The sequence below is a fragment of the Cynocephalus volans genome, chromosome 4 (assembly GCF_027409185.1).
Source record: "Cynocephalus volans isolate mCynVol1 chromosome 4, mCynVol1.pri, whole genome shotgun sequence".
Lineage (NCBI taxonomy): Eukaryota > Metazoa > Chordata > Mammalia > Dermoptera > Cynocephalidae > Cynocephalus > Cynocephalus volans.
Window position 1 is genome coordinate 108,266,198 of NC_084463.1, and position 16,617 is coordinate 108,282,814.

Consider the following 16,617-nt stretch of genomic DNA (forward strand, 5'->3'; position numbering starts at 1 on the left):
ATGGATTCCCTGGTGAATGGGAACCACACTGCAATGACTGGGTTCATTTTATTAGGCCTAACAGATGATCCAGTCCTTCGAGTCATCCTCTTCGTGATCATCTTATGCATCTACCTGGTGACCTTATCTGGCAATCTCAGCACAATCATTCTTATCAGAATCTCTTCTCAGCTCCATCATCCTATGTATATTTTTCTGAGCCACTTGGCTTTTGCTGACATAGGCTATTCATCTTCTGTCACACCCAACATGCTTGTAAACTTCCTGGTGGAGAGAAATATGATCTCCTATAGTGGATGTGCCATCCAGCTGAGTACAGCCGTTTTCTTTGGGACAGCTGAATGCTTCCTTCTGGCTGCCATGGCATATGATCGCTTTGTGGCAATCTGCAACCCACTGCTTTATTCAACTAAAATGTCCACGCAAATCTGTGTCCAGTTACTTGCAGTGGCTTACATGGCTGGTTTTCTCAATGCTATCTCCTATACTATTTCCTTCTTTTCTTTATTCTTCTGTGGACCAAATCAAGTCAATCATTTTTTCTGTGATTTTGCTCCTTTACTTCAGCTCTCCTGTTCTGATGTCAGTGTCCCTGCAATTGTTTCTGCATTTTCTGTTGGCTCCATTGTTGTGGTCACAGTGTTTGTCATAGCCGTCTCCTACGTCTACATCCTCATCACCATCCTGCAGATGCGCTCCACTGAGGGGCGCCACAAGGCCTTCTCCACCTGCACCTCCCACCTCACTGCTGTCACTCTGTTCTATGGGACCATCACATTCATTTATGTGATGCCCGAGTCCAGCTACTCAACAGACCAGAACAAGGTGGTGTCTGTGTTCTACATGGTGGTGATTCCCTTGTTGAACCCCCTCATCTACAGTCTTAGGAACAAGGAGATCAAAGGAGCTTTGAAGACAGAGCTTGGTAGAAAAATATTTTTGTAATGATACCTGTTATTTTGGAAGGTTTTCGTGTAATATCTCATAAACAAAATAATAAAAAGAAACCGAGTGCCTTGGGTTGAAGTACACGGCACTTCAAAAAAGTTCATGGTAAGTTTCATATTATCTTTAATTTTAATTTTTTGTGAACTTTTTGAGGTTTTCTTGTATATCGGTCCCCATATAGTCAGCCAGTCTGGAGCTTTTTAGGACAGGTAGGTAAGTGGGTTTTCAGATATCAAATAGTAAATCAGAGTCCCATAGTTAATTACTTTCAATAAACTTAAGTTAAATATATAATTAAGAAAAAAATTTATTCACATGAAAAAAAAATTCTGATCAAAATAATAAAAAATCTCATTTATATATTTTTTTCAAAAGTAATTTTATGCTGTAAGTTAAGGTTACTGTACTTCCAAGTCATTAAGATTGTATTGATTTCCAAGAGCAGTTTATCCTGAAAATGTATGCGATAATTACCAGTATTACCGAGTACATTCTAAGTGGAATAGACAATAAAATTGCTGGAGGTATTTTTCTTGCAGTAGGTTATCTGTTGGGATTGGGCTTTGTGAAGCCATAAAATTCTTGTCTGTGTTTCCGGCTTCTGACTCGTGTCATAGATACATGCAGTTCCTAGAAAAGAAAGGATGAGATGCCCCTGACTAACCTGTGAATTCTTCGCTTAGGTCAAAATAGGGAACTTCCTCTGTAGGAATGACCAGTGTTTCTGAACTCGTCGGGGACTGAGTGGAAAATACTTTTGGGGTGGCTCATGCCTCAAATATGCTAAGGAAGCTTGAGGGCACTGGATGGTTTGTCCCCTGATAATCTTAATTTCCTGATAATTACCACATTTCTTTCTTTCCCCGTCCTCTCTTCCACCCTCAAATTGCTCCCCTTAGGTAAGAGACACCATCATTCAATCAATTTATTGATTCTAAAACCTGAATGTGATTCATTTCCCCTGCCTTCTCCACACCCCTAGGTTCTAACACAAAATCTTGTACATTCTGATTCCAACATTTATCTGTCACTTCTCTTCATCTTCATTGTCATCTTTCTATTTCGAGCTGCCACCTATTGCATCTCTATCACAAGAGTGTCCCTGAGATGGTTCATTGTAAGTGTCAACTTGGCTAGGCTATGCTGCACAGTTGTTTTGTTGAACACCAGTTCAGATGTTGCTATCAAGTATTTTTCAGATGTGGTTAGCATTTAAATCAGAAGACTTCAACTAAGGCAGATGGGCCTCCCTAATACAAATGGGCCTTGTCTAATCAGTTGAAGACTTAAGTGAAAAGACTGAGGTGCCCCAAAGAGGAAGAAATTCTGCCTCCAGGCTTTTGCTGGGCTCTATCCTGCAAAATCATCTCTTGCTGGAATTTCCAATCTGCTCACCTGCCCTGTGGATTTTGGTCTTGCCAGTCCCCACAATCATAGCGTGAGCCAAATCCTTAAAATTTCTCTAACTTTCTTTTAGTCTTTCTCTTTCTCTCTCTGTCTCTCTCTCTCTCTGCATCTCATATATATTTATACCCACGTGCAGACACAAATGCTATTAGATCTGTTTCTCTGGAGAACCATGACTGATTACCCCTCACCAGCTTTCCTTTTCTGTCTCTACTCTCTTCCCTTTCTCCATACACCAACCATGGTCATAAATCTAAATAGATTCCTTCTATGGTTTAGTCTTCCAAAAAGAATTGTTTTTAAAATAAAGGCATCAAATCTTAATATGGCTTACAGGGTACTGAATGTGACTCCACTTTTTGTTCCATCTTTCACCCCTCTTCCTCTTGGTCCTCAGCACACCTGGTAGGAACTAATCATTTGCTGATCCTCACATCCTTAAACATACCTGTATTCTCTGCTGCCTCCAGACCCTGTCATGTGAAGTATCTCTACTTGAAATGCGTTTTTCCCCGCACCTGGTTAACACATACTTATGGGATATGTACCAATGTAGATTTTGTTTCCCAACATCTAGGAAATCTTCTTGAGGTTCAAGCCACATTTGGTACATCCGTTATCCTCCAATAAAACCCTGTGAATTTTCATAAAAATACTCAGTGCACTGTAGTTACATATTCAATATTTGCTTCTGCCACAATGCTGGAAGCTTCCTATAGATAGCTACATTGTTCTTCCTCTTCCCCTGTGTACTTAATTTTCACACAGATCTTGGAACATAGTAATCATAAATGCATAAGTGAAGTGAAGGAAAGAAAAAAATTAATAAGTTAATGAATTAATGAATGGCTAAATGAAGCTTTTGTTCTTGCTTGAACCACTCACTGACTCTGCTGATTTTGCATCCTGGCCACTGATTGGTTGAATGTTTCAGCCTGAGTCAAGTGATTGAATGTTCAGATCAGATCCTCTTGCAACTTAGGCATTTACACAAACCCATACCCACCACATCTGTGCCACTCCCTTGACACTAGGACAACTCAGATGGGCAAATAGAATCTGGCCTAGTGTACTAAAAGATTTTTTTATCAAATCCTACTGAATAATTTCTCCCTTACGTATTTGTGTGGTTTGAGAGTTAGAAGATGTAGAAGCCAAATGATAATAATGGTAGTAGTAGCAGTACTAAAAGTATTTTAAATAGCAGCTAAGAATACCACATTGTTTACTACATTCTAAGCACTGTCCTCGGTGATTTACAAGTATTAACCCAATTAATTTTCAATATAACCCTGTTAAGTTTTTTTTTTTTCAATTCTTATATTACATTGGATGTAAACAAGGCACAAAAGGTTAAGCAAAAGATCAAGGTCACATATATCCTCTTAATACTTTGACTTCTTTCAAGGCATACTTGCTCTGTGGAGCCGTGGAGTGAAGGGTTCTTTAAGGACACTGGGGGACTTTTATTTGTCTCTGACACATTCCTTTCTAAAAACTCCTTTCTGTTTAAAGTAAATAGGGAGATTTACACATCTAGATATGGCAGGAAAATTTGGGTTATACCAACTTGCTGGCCAAAAATAAATAAGAAACTGGATAAACATATAAAATGTTTGATGGCATTGACTTCTTGTTCCTTTGAAGATGTAGTCCCATTCCTTCCAAGACCACCCTCTTGTTACTAAAAAGCCCCTACATGCAGCATGACAAACAAGCACAGGAAGACACTGAAATGTAGAATGAATAAGAACTGCCTAGAGACTTTGGGATTTGAGGAATAACATAGCAGCGAGTCCCTGGGTTTTCTTATCACTTCCATTATCCTGGAGTGGATGCTGCAGAAGCCTCCAACCAGAACTACCAACCAACAGACTCAAAAAAAAAAAAAAAAAAAGCTCCAATGAAAGCCTGTATCTCAGGCAAAGAACTGGGGAAAGGGTGGCCTTAACAATACAGACAACCTTTTAGCATTATTCACCCTACTCTAGACTAACACCAATGTAAAAATCATATTCTCTTCCTTTGCTTGGCTTCAATGGGGCCAAGCTGGGCGCTGACCTTCACCCCACCCTCTGTCTGATTACTCCTCCAGGGAAGAGTCAGCGAGGTCTTGTGGGGAAATAGGCCTCCACTACCACCTGGCAGCCACAAGATGTAATGAAATGGTGCTACTATAAATGCGGTTTCAAAAACTTTTTAAAAAATTATTTTGACATAGGGCATTATCCTGTAAATGAGTGCAACGTATTTTTGTATGTTGAGTATGAATCCTGTAACCTTTCTTTATATATTTATTAGCTCTAAAATTTTTTGTTAAGTCTGTAGGGTTTTCTACATAAACAGTAATGTCATCTTCGAATAGGGATAATTTTGCCTCTTTTTTTCTGATTTGGATGGCTTTTATTTCTTTTTCAAGTCTGATTGCTCCATTAGGGCTTCTAGTACCACGTTGATGGAAGTGGTGACAGCAGGCATCCTTGTCTTGTTGTTCTCTTTCCAGTCATTAGTGTTTTGGGACATGTTGCTGTTCACAACGTTTTACTATCCAAACTAGTAATCCCATGATGTATTCAAAGTGCTGAAAGAAAAAGAACCTGCCAACCAAGTATACTATGCTCATCAAATTTTCCTTCAAAAATATAGGAGACATAAATTTGTACCCAGAATAGAAATGTTGATACCAGCCTCACAAGAAATGTTAAAGGTGGTTCTTCAGCTTGAAATGAAAGGATGCTACACATCAACATGATGGCACGAGAAAGAGGTAAAAGTAAATATTGAGACAAATATAGAATACTCTAATACTATAATGGTGGTTGGTAAATCACTTAATTCTAATATAAAAGTTAAAGACAAAAGTATTCAAAAATAATTATGACTAAAAATATGTGACTACATACTCAGTATGAATAGATGTAAATGGTGGTAACAATAACAAAAAATGTGGACAAGGGAGAAGTAAAAGTATTGAACTTTTGTTTATGATTAAACTTATGTTATCAGCTTAAAATAGATTGAAATAACTATAAGATATTTTATGTAAGCTCCATGGTGACCACAAAGAATATACCTATGGAATTTACACAAAAGTAAAAGAGAAGGAAATCAAGGCGTATCAATACAAAAAATCAACAAAACACCAAGGAAGACAACACAAGAGGAAAAGATGGACAAAAAATATACAAGACTAACAGAAAACAATAAATAAAATGACAATAATAAATCTTTCCTTATCAATAATTACTCTAAATGAAATCATATTAAACTCTTTAATCAAAGGCTACAGAGTGGCTGAATGAATGAAAACCATGACCCACCTATGATGCATATAAAATGCCAGTTTAGACTGAAGGACACACAGAGGCTGAATGTGAGGGGATGGGGGGAAAAGATTCCCTGAAAATGGTGAATAAAAGAGAGCAGGAGTGGCTGTAATTCTATTAGAAAAAATAGACTTAAAAAAAAAAAAACAATTATAGACAGACTTCCAGTCAAGATGGCAGAATAGATGGTCTCCAATGTCACCTTCTCCCACAAATCAACCAATTTACAACCATAAAAAAGCAATGACAGCCAAGCTGGGGCTGCTAGAGCTCAAGGGAAGAGGAAGAGAGACATACAGAGTGCATGAATGCAGGAGAAGCCATGATGAGAGGAAGAAAGAATCCACTCTGACCATTTTGAGCCCCAGCCACTTACAGGCTGGAGCTGCTGAGTGCATGGACCAGGAGCTGGAAAAAGCCACAGCTGTGCCCTTTCGATGAAGTTGCTTGGAGGCAGCAGGGGAGAAGAGGGCCTTGGTGGCTCCCAGGCCAGCAAGACCATTAATAGGGTTCCTGTGGACCCACATAAGAGTGAGGAGCCAGAACAACTGAAAAAAAAAAAAGAGCCACTCAGAGGCCAGAGAGTCATTGGGACAGACCAGTGCAAGGCCCATCCCATGGGAAGTGTTTGCAGCATGGGTGGTGGGGGAGACGGGCCCACTGGGAGAACACTGGGGCACAGCAAGGACAGGTGATCTGCACCCCAATCAGCACAGGACCACTCAGAGGAGACTGGTCAGGAATATAGAATTGCATGGCGTGCAGTTTGATGAAAAGACTCAGGCCCAGACCAGAGTGTCTACACAACCCAGGTGCCCCGATTTCACTAGAGCTGGAAGTACCTATAAAGTCAACCATTAAAATCTGAGCTGCACAAAAAGCCTTCCCCAGGGAATTGACAGCATAGCAGCAATTTAGCTCAACCACAGAGCTCAAGTGCTGGTCCCCACAGGAAGTTCCCCCACTTTAGAAACAAGCAAAGGTCAACAAATTAGTTCTAGCACAGAGTTTAAGTGGTGGGAACAGCAATTAATCTAACATAGAACTGAAAGAAAAAACAAAGTACCCACAACCAGAGAAAAAGTGTCATATTAATTAGCAAAGGCTCATTTCACCAAAGAACACCTATAACACCTAGAAGCACCAGAAGTCCCCTGGGCTACCAAGCCAGAAATGGGGGAGGGCCAGGGGCCTCAGCAATGCCCCAAACACCTGCAACCAGTCCAAAGGGTCAGAGTCGAGGGCCTCAGTCACCTCCTGCCAACATGCACAGCCAGCCCAGTGATGACCACCAAGCTGCTGCAGGAAGCACCCGGGGCTCTCCTGAGCTGTGGTGGTGGCAGGCCTCAGGCCTCAGCCATGCCACCTCGACACCCACAGCCAGCCCAGCGACAACCACCAAGTTGCTTCAGGAATGTCCCTGGGCTCTCCTGAGCTGTGACGGTGGAGGATTGAGTGTCTCAGCCATACCCTCCGACACACACAGCCAGCCCAGTGACGACCACCAAGCTGCAGCAAGAAGGGTCCCAGGTTCCCGAGCCAGGGTGGTGGAGGTGAGGGCTTTTGCCACACCCCCTGACATCTGCACCCAGCCTGGCAATGACCAAGCCACCACTGGAATCCCTCAGTCTCCCCTGAGGGAATGAGGGGGTGCCACAGGCCTCAATCCCACCCCTCCTCCTTCCTTCTTCTTCCATCATGTTTCCTTCCCCTTTCCCTTCTCTCCTTCCTCCCAACTGCTCCACAACATCCTAGAATGTAAAAAAAATTAATAAAATTACATTTTCTTTTAAAAAAATAATAAATAAAAATAAATGAAACAATTATAGACAAGAGTATTTTATTTTATTTTATTTTATTTTTTATTTTATTTTGTCGATATACATTGTGGCTGATTATTGCTCCCCATCACCAAAACCTCCCTCCCTTCTCCCTCCCCCCTCCCCCCCAAACAATGTCCTTTCTGTTTGCTTGTCGTATCAACTTCAAGTAATTGTGGTTGTTATATCTTCTCCCCCCCCCCCGGTTTTGTGTGTGTGTGAATTTATATATTAATTTTTAGCTCCCACCAATAAGTGAGAACATGTGGTATTTCTCTTTCTGTGCCTGACTTGTTTCACTTAATATAATTCTCTCAAGGTCCATCCATGTTGTTGCAAATGGCAGTATTTCATTCGTTTTTATAGCTGAGTAGTATTCCATTGTGTAGATGTACCACATTTTCCGTATCCACTCCTCTGATGATGGACATTTGGGCTGGTTCCAACTCTTAGACAAGAGTATTTTAGAAAAAATAGACTTTAAGCAAAAAATTGTCACCAGGGCTAAAGAAGGAAATTATATAATGATAAAAGAATCAATTCACCAGGAAGGTATAACATATAAATGTATATGCACACAACAGCAGAGCACTTAAATATATAAAGCAATCATAAATGGAACTGAAGGGAAAAATAGACACCAATATAATAATAGGAGACAACAATGGACCAAATAGGCACATACAGAACATTTCGTCTAAAAGCAGCAAAATACACATTTTTCTTACGTGCACATGGAACATTCTCTAGGGTAGATCGTATATTAAGCAAGAAAGCAAGTATTGAGAAAATTAAGAAAATTGAAATCATATCAAGCTTCTTTTACTACCACAATGTTATCAAACTAGAAATCAATAACAGGAGGAAAATTGGAAAATATTACAAATATGGGCCAACTAAACAACACCTTCCTGAACAACTCATAGATCAAAGCGGAAATCAAAAGGGAAATCAGTAAACATCTTGAGACAAATGAAAGTGCAAACACAATATCTCAAAATGTATGAGATGCAGCTAAAGCAGTTCTAAGAGAAGTGTTTATAGTGATAAGTTGAAAAAAAGATTTTAAATAAGCAACTTAATGTTATATCTCATGGAACAAGCAAAAGAAGAAAAAAACAAATTGAAAGTTAGTAGAAAAGGGACATAAAAATCAGAACAAAGATTAGTTAAATATAGATTAGAATAAAATAGAAAAAGATCGACTAAATTGAGTTGGTTTTTTGAAAAGATAAACAAAATTAATAAACAAAATTAATAAACTCTTAGCTAGACTAAACAAATAAAGAGAGAAAACTTAAATAAATAAAATTGGAAATGAAAGAGGATACATTACACCTGATACCACAGAAATACAAAGACTCAGAAGAGACCAATAAGAACAATTACACACCAATAAATTGGGTAAACTAGAAGAAATAAATAAATTCCTAGAGGCATGCAATCTACCAAGATAGAACATAGAAAAAGAAAGCCTGAACAGAGGAATGTGGAGTGAGTAGCTGGAATCAGTAACCAAATATCTCCCATCAAAGAAAAGCCCAGGACCACATGGCTTTAGGGGTGAATCCTACCAAACACTTAAAAATAATTAATGCCTTTTTTTAACTTCCAAAAAACTGAAGAGGAGGGAACACTTCCAAAGTTATCCTATGATGCCATATTTATGCTGATATTAAGGCAGGACAAAGACAGCACAATAAAAAAAATTACAGATCGATACTCTGATGAACACACATGAAAAATCTTCAGCAAAATACTAACAAGTGAAGTAAACAATGCATTATAAGGATCATACACTGTGATCAAGTTGGATTTATCCCTGGGATGCAAGAATGATCCAACATACAAAAAACAACAAATATGATAAACCACATTAATAGAATGAAAGATAAAAATCACATGGTTATCTCAATAGAGTACGAAAAAGGGTTTGACACATTTCAATACTCCTTCATGATAAAAACTTTTAACACATCATATACAGAAAACAATGTCCCTCTACATAATGGAGAACATATATGAGTATGACAAGCCCACAGTTATCAGACTCAATGGCGAAAAGCTGAAATGTTTTTCTGTAAAATCAGCAACAAGACAAGGGTGCCTGCTGTCACCACTTCTGTGAACATAGTACTGGAAGACCTAGGTGGAGCAATCAGACACGAAAAAGAAATAAAAGCCCTCCAAATCAGAAAGAAAGGGATACAATTATCCCCATTTGCAGATGACATTATTGTATATGTAGAAAACCATACAGGCTTAATAAAAAATTTTAGAGCACATAAATAAAGTAAGGTTACAGGATTCAAAATCAACATACAAAAATATATTGCACTCACAGGATAACAACCTATGTCAAAATAAATTTTTAAAAAATTCCATATACAATAGCACCATTTCATTACATCTTGTAGCTGCCAGGTGACAGTGGAAGCTCATTTCCCCACAGACCCCGCTGACTCTACCCTGGCAGGGGAACTGGAGGGAGGATGGGGTGAAGGTCAACTCCCAGATTGGCCCCTGAAACCCAGGGGACAGAGAGGGTATGATTTTTACATTGCTGTTTGTCTAGAGTAGGGTAAATATTGCTAAAAGATTGTTTTGTTGAGGCCACCTTTTTCCCAGTTCTTTGAGAGATACAGGCTTTTCTTGGAGCTTTTTTTTTTAATCTTAGTCTGTTGGTGGTTCTGGTTAGAGGCTTCTGCAGATTCCTGTCCAGGGTATACGGAAGTGATAAGGAAACCCAGGGACTCAGCACTAAGTTATCTCTTAAATCCCAAAGTCCCTAGGCAGTTCTTCTTATTCATAGTTCTGTCTTTCACAGTCTTCCTGTGCTTGTTTCTTGTGCTACATCTAGAGGTTTTTCAGTAACGAGAGGGAGGTCCTGGAAGGAATGGGACTCCATCTTCAAAGAAACCAGAATTCAATGCCATCAAACATTTAAAAATATCTTGCCAGTTTTTTATTTATTTGGGGCCAGAAATTGGGTATAATACAAATTATCCTGCCATATCCAGATGTGGAAGTCTCCCTACTTACTTTGAATGGAAAGGATTTTTTAGAAAGGATTGTGTCAGATACAAATAAAAGTGCCCAAGTGTCCTCAAAGAACCCTTCAGTCCACCCCTCCACAGAGAATGTATGCCTTAAAAGTGGTCAAAGTATTAAGAGGATATTTGTGATATTGATCTTTTGCATATCCTCATGTGCCTCAGTTTCATCCTCTGTAAATTAAGGGATAAAAAAAAAAAAAGCCTTAACAGAGTTATTTTGAGGATTAATTGGGTTAATGCTTTTAAATCACTGAGAATGGTACCTAGAATATAATAAACAATCTGGTATTGTTAGCTGCTATTTCTAATACTCCCACGAGTGCTACTACTACTATTACTACTAACATTTGGCTTCTACACCTTCTAACTCTCCAACCATGGGAATACATAAAGGAGAAATTATTTAGTAGAGTGTGATTACAAATCTTTAGTAAACTAGGCTGGATTCCATTTGCCAGTCACAGGAGTGGCAAAGATGTTGTGAGTATGGGTTTGTGTAAAACCCTATGAAAGTTCCAAGAGGATCTGATCTGAGCATTCAATCACTTGAATCAGGCTGAAATATTCAACCAATCAGTGGCCAGGATGCAAAATCAGCAGAGTCAGTGAGTGGTTCAAGCAAGAGCAAAAGCTTCGTTTAGCCATTAATTAATTCATTAATTTATTAATTTTTTTCTTTCGTTCATTTCACCTATGCATTTATGCTTACTATGCTCCAGGAACTGTGTGAAAATTAGATACATAGGGGAAGAGGAAAAACATGGTAGCTATCTATAGGAAGCTTCCAGCATTGTGGAGAAAACAAACATCAAATCTGTAACTATAGTTCACTGAGTATTTTTTAAGAAAATACACAGGGTTTTAATGAGGGGATAACAAGTGTACCAAATTTGGTCTGGAGCCTCAAGAAGGCTTCCTAGGCACTGGGAAACAGCATTTAGGTTGGTACTTATAGCATAAGAAGGTGATAACCCGGTGTGAGGAAAAATGCATTTCAAGTACAGATACTTAACATAACAAGGTCTTTAGGCAGCAAAGAATACAGGTGTGTCTGAGGATTTAAGGATCAGCAAATGATTCGTTCCTACAGTTTGTGTGATTAAGGCCAAGAAGGAGAGTGGTGAAGACAGAACTAAAACTGGAGCCATATTCAGTACCTTGTAAGCCATATTAAGAATTATTGGCATCATTTCAATATCTTCGGAGGATTAAACTAGGGAACTTATCTATTCAGATTTATGACCATGGTTCGTGTATGGAGAAACAGAAGAGAGTAAGAGACAGAAGAGGAAAGCTGGTTAGGGTTAATAGTCAGGGTTCTCCAGAGAAACAAATCAAAGAGGGTATGTGTGGGTATGGTGTGTGTGTGTGTGTGTGTGTGTGTGTGTGTGTGTGTGTGTGTGTGTGTGTGTGTGTGTGTGTGTGTGTCCGTCCATATCGGTATATATGAGATGCAGAGAGAGAGAGAGAGAGACAGACAGACAGACAGACAGACAGACAGACAGACAGACAATGACTGAAATAGAGATTTTAAGGATTTGGCTGATGCTATGATTGTGGGGGCTGGGAAGTCTGAAATCCACAGTGCAGGTGAGCAGATTGGAAATTCCAGAAAGAGATGATGTTGCAATATAGAGCCCAGTGATAGTCTGGAGGCAGAATTCCTTCCTCTTTGGGAGACCTTGGTCTTTTCGCTTAAGGCCTTCAACCAATTACAGAAGGCCCATTTGTATTAGGGAGGCCAATCTGCTTTAGTTGAAGTCTACTGATTTAAATGGTAACCACATCAGAAAAATACTATTATGGGAATATCTGATTTGGTGTTCAACCGAACAACTGGGTGCCATAGCCTAGCCAATTCTACACATAACATTAACCATGTCGAAGGCACTATTGTACTATAGGTGTATAGGTGGCAGCTTGAAATAGAAGTGATGACAATGAAGATGAAGAGAAGCAATAGGTAAACATTAGACTCAGGATGTACAGGACTTTGCAATGGAATGTAGTAATGTGAAGGAGGAAGGAGAAATAAACTACTCTCAGGTTTCAGAATCAATAAATTGATTGAATGATGGTGTCTCTTACCTAAGGGGAGAAATTTGGGGGTAGAAGAGAGGGCAGGGAAGGAAGAAAATGTAGTAATTATCAGTGAATTAAGATTATTAGTGGACAAACTGTCCAGTGCCCTCAAGCTTCCTTAGCAGATTGAGGGTTTGATTGTGAACAAGTCACTCCAAGAGTTTGTTCCACTCAGTCACTGTAGAGTTCAGAAATACTGATCATTTCTACAGAGGAAGTTACCCTTTTGACCTGACAGAATTCACAGGTTAGTAGGGGGCATCTCATCCTTTCTTTTCTGGGGATCCCTATATCCATGACCTGCGTCAGAGGCCAGAAACACAGACCAGAATTTTACAGGTCCACAAAGCCCAATCCCCAACAGATAAACTTACTGCAAGAAAAACATCTCTAGCAATTTTATTTTCTGTTCCCATTTCCTTTCGGAATATACACAGTCATACTTGCAATTATCACATACATTTCATGATAAACTGCTGTTGAAATTGAACATAGGAAGGTATACGGATGGCCAACAGACACATGAAAAAATGCTCAACATCGCTCAGCATCCAGGAAATGCAAATCAGAACAACATTCAGATATCACTTCATTCCAGTTAGTCTCGCTAATATCCAAAAGACTGAGAATAACAAATGCTGACGAGGATGCAGAGAAGGGGAACGAACCCTCCTAAACTGTTGGTGGGACTGTGAAATAGTGCAGCCATTATGGAAAATAGTATGGAGGTTTCTCAAACAACTACAGAAAGAACTGCCATATGACCCAGCAATCCCACTGTATATACCCAAAGGAATGGAAATCATCATGTTGAAGAGATACCTGTACTCCCCTGTTTTTTTGTTTGTTTATTTTTGTTTTTTGACCGGTAAGGGGATCACAACCCTCGGCACGATGTTGTCTGAACCACGCTCAGCCATTGAGCACACCGCCATCCCCATATAGGATCCGAACTCACGGCCTTGGTGCTACCAGCGCTGCACTCTTCCAAGTGAGCAGGGCCGGCCTTGTACTCCCATGTTTAATGCAGCTTTATTTACAATAGCCAAGAGTTGGATATATGCCCATCATCAGACGAGTGGATAAGGAAAATGTCATATATCTACACAATGGACTACTACTCCGCTGTAAAGAAAAATGAAATACTGTGATTCGCGCAACATGGATGAACATAGAGAAAATTGTGTTAAGTGAAATAAGCCAGGCACAGAAAGAGAAATACTGCATGTTCTCACTTATATGTGGGAGGTAATAAAAATAAATAAGTGAATAATCAAATAAATAGAAAAAAAGACACAACAATCACAATAATTCCTTGAACATCTTAAGAGAAGAGAACAGATATGATGTTGATGGAGGTGGAAAGGGAGAGAGGGAGTGGGTAAGGGAGGAATTGGTAAAGGGCCAAGAAAATCAATTACATTGTATAATGATAAATTTAAAAATTTAAAAATAAATAAATAAATAAAAATGATAATTAAAAAGTGGTGACAGATAAAAAAAGGAACACAGACTTAATGATTTGGATGTATAGTAACCTCAACTTAAAACAAAAAATTACTTTTGAAAAATAAATATAAATGTTTTTTTTTAACTTTCAGCAGCTTGAGTATTTTTTCATGTAAACTAAAATTTTTTTAATGATAAATTTAACTTAAGTTTATTAGAAGTAACTATGGCACTCTGATTTACTACTCGATATCTAAAAATCCACTCTCTACCCATACTCAAAAGCTCCAGACCAGTTAATTATATATGGATACATATACAAGGGTACCACAAAAAGTTCATGGAAAAATAAAATTAAAAGATAAAATGAACCTTTTCATGATCTTTTTGAAGTACACTCGTATTTCAACCAAAGGCACTCAATTTCCTTTTATTATTTTGAGATAGTACATGAAATCCTACAAAAATAAAGACGTCACTAAGAAAATACTTTTCTACCAAGCTCTGTCTTCAGAGCCCCCTTAATCTCCTTGTTCCTGAGACTATAGATAAGGGGATTCAACATGGGAATCACCACCGTGTAGAACAAAGACACCACCTTGTTCTGGTCTGTTGAGTAGCTGGACTCGGGCATCACATAAATGAATGTGATGGTCCCGTAGAACAGAGCGACCGCAGTGAGGTGGGAGGTGCAGGTGGAGAAGGCCTTGTGATGCCCCTCAGTGGAGTGCATCTGCAGGATGGTGATGAGGATGTAGATGTAGGAGACGGCTATGACAAACACTGTGACCACAACAATGGAGCCAACAGAAAATGCAGAAACAATTTCAAAGACAGTGACATCAGAACAGGAGAGCTGAAGTAAAGGAGCAAAATCACAGAAAAAATGATTGACTTGATTTGGTCCACAGAAGAACAATGAAAAGAAGGAGATAGTGTAGGAGATAGCATTGAGAAAACTAGCTATGTAAGCCACTGCAAGTAACTGGACACAGGTTTGTGTGGACATTTTGGTTGAATAAAGCAGTGGGTTGCAGATTGCCACAAAGCGATCATATGCCATGGCAGCCAGAAGGAAGCACTCAACTGTCCCAAAGAAATCAGTTGAACCAAGCTGGATGGCACATCCACTATGGGAGATTGTCTGTCTCTCCACCAGGAAGTTTACAAGCATGTTGGGCGTGACAGAAGATGAATAGCCTATGTCAGCAAAAGCCAAATGGCTCAGAAAAAAGTACATAGGATGATGGAGCTGAGAAGAGATGCTGATAAGAATGATTGTGCTGAGATTGCCAGATAAGGTCACCAGGTAGATGCATAGGATGATCACGAAGAGGATGACTCGAAGGACTGGGTCATCTGTTAAGCCCAATAAAACAAACCCTGTCATTGCAGTGTGGTTCCCATTCACTCGGTAATCCATGATCAATGAAGCTGATACCAAAATGAACCTGTGATGAAGATAGTATATTAAAGAAGTTATAAATTTGATGATTTTATTTTTATTAATACATACATGGAGGTTATTACAAACAAATATACCATTCAAGTAAAGTCTGAACTAAAAATTATTATTTTTACTTTAGTGTCCCATTATTTGCATACATTCATTACTCACTCAACCACAGAAATACGATCCAATCTGAGAAAGGCTTTGTCAGGTGATTTCAGAATTGTACGAACATCATAGAGTGTCCTTACCCAACCCTAGATGAATACCCTACTACACACCTATAATCCTCTGGCACCAACATTCGGTATGAGGTCTGTCATTAACTGAAAACTCATTAGTAGGCACATGTCTGTATCTGTGTAAGGAGTCTTTCTAAATTTTAATTACAATATTATTATATTAAGTAGTTGAGAATATCAATGTAATCACTATTGCAAAATGATACATAATTAATATTCAGGACATAATTACACTACATTTATTCAGGCCAATCAAATCATCCCCTAATGTAGCAACATTTTTTAATTAAAGTATTGTAGAATGAAATATTAATTTGAACATAGCATACAGCTGAGTAAAGTTTCACAATAAAAAGTTAAGGCGTTTACCCAGGTTTGCCTAGCTAGTAGACAGCTTCATCCTCTTCTCCAACTTTTCTGTCTTCACATCCCTATCTTTTTTCTAAATTTCTGGTTGCCTGTGATACTACAGCATTCAGACCAATACAAAAAAATAGGTTTTTCCACAAGATATTTACTAACTAAGCTCCCAATGAATCTCAAAGTTACTGAACTTATTAGCATTACGGCTGAATGTCAAATATAGATAGTATTGAAAAACCATTAAGTTTCTGTTCTCATGGGTAGATAAATGAGGAATCTTGGTAAATTGAAATATGCCTGTTCATTCACACTAAACTGACTGTGGGAATTAAGTTCAGCTAAAGTTACCTGCTAACTGACTGCTTGGTTACATCTACCCTATCAACCATGGCTTATGAGTACACATATAACTTTAGAGAATAAAGTTGTTTTAAATGTTAAATGACAACCAACACATAATACTCACTAATAAAA

At 38.7% G+C, this 16,617-nt stretch overlaps 2 protein-coding genes across 2 annotated transcripts; one reads left to right on the forward strand and one right to left on the reverse strand.

Moving 5' to 3' along the window:
- LOC134375279 (olfactory receptor 5P76-like) lies at positions 1-945 on the forward strand. Its single transcript, XM_063093584.1, has one exon. The coding sequence runs from the start codon at positions 1-3 to the stop codon at positions 943-945; it is 945 nt and encodes a 314-aa protein (XP_062949654.1).
- A 13,621-nt stretch (positions 946-14,566) lies between these two features.
- On the reverse strand, positions 14,567-15,511 carry LOC134375283 (olfactory receptor 5P76-like). Its single transcript, XM_063093588.1, has one exon. It carries the CDS (start codon positions 15,509-15,511, stop codon positions 14,567-14,569), a length of 945 nt encoding a protein of 314 aa, XP_062949658.1.
- Between the last annotated feature and the right edge of the window lie 1,106 nt (positions 15,512-16,617).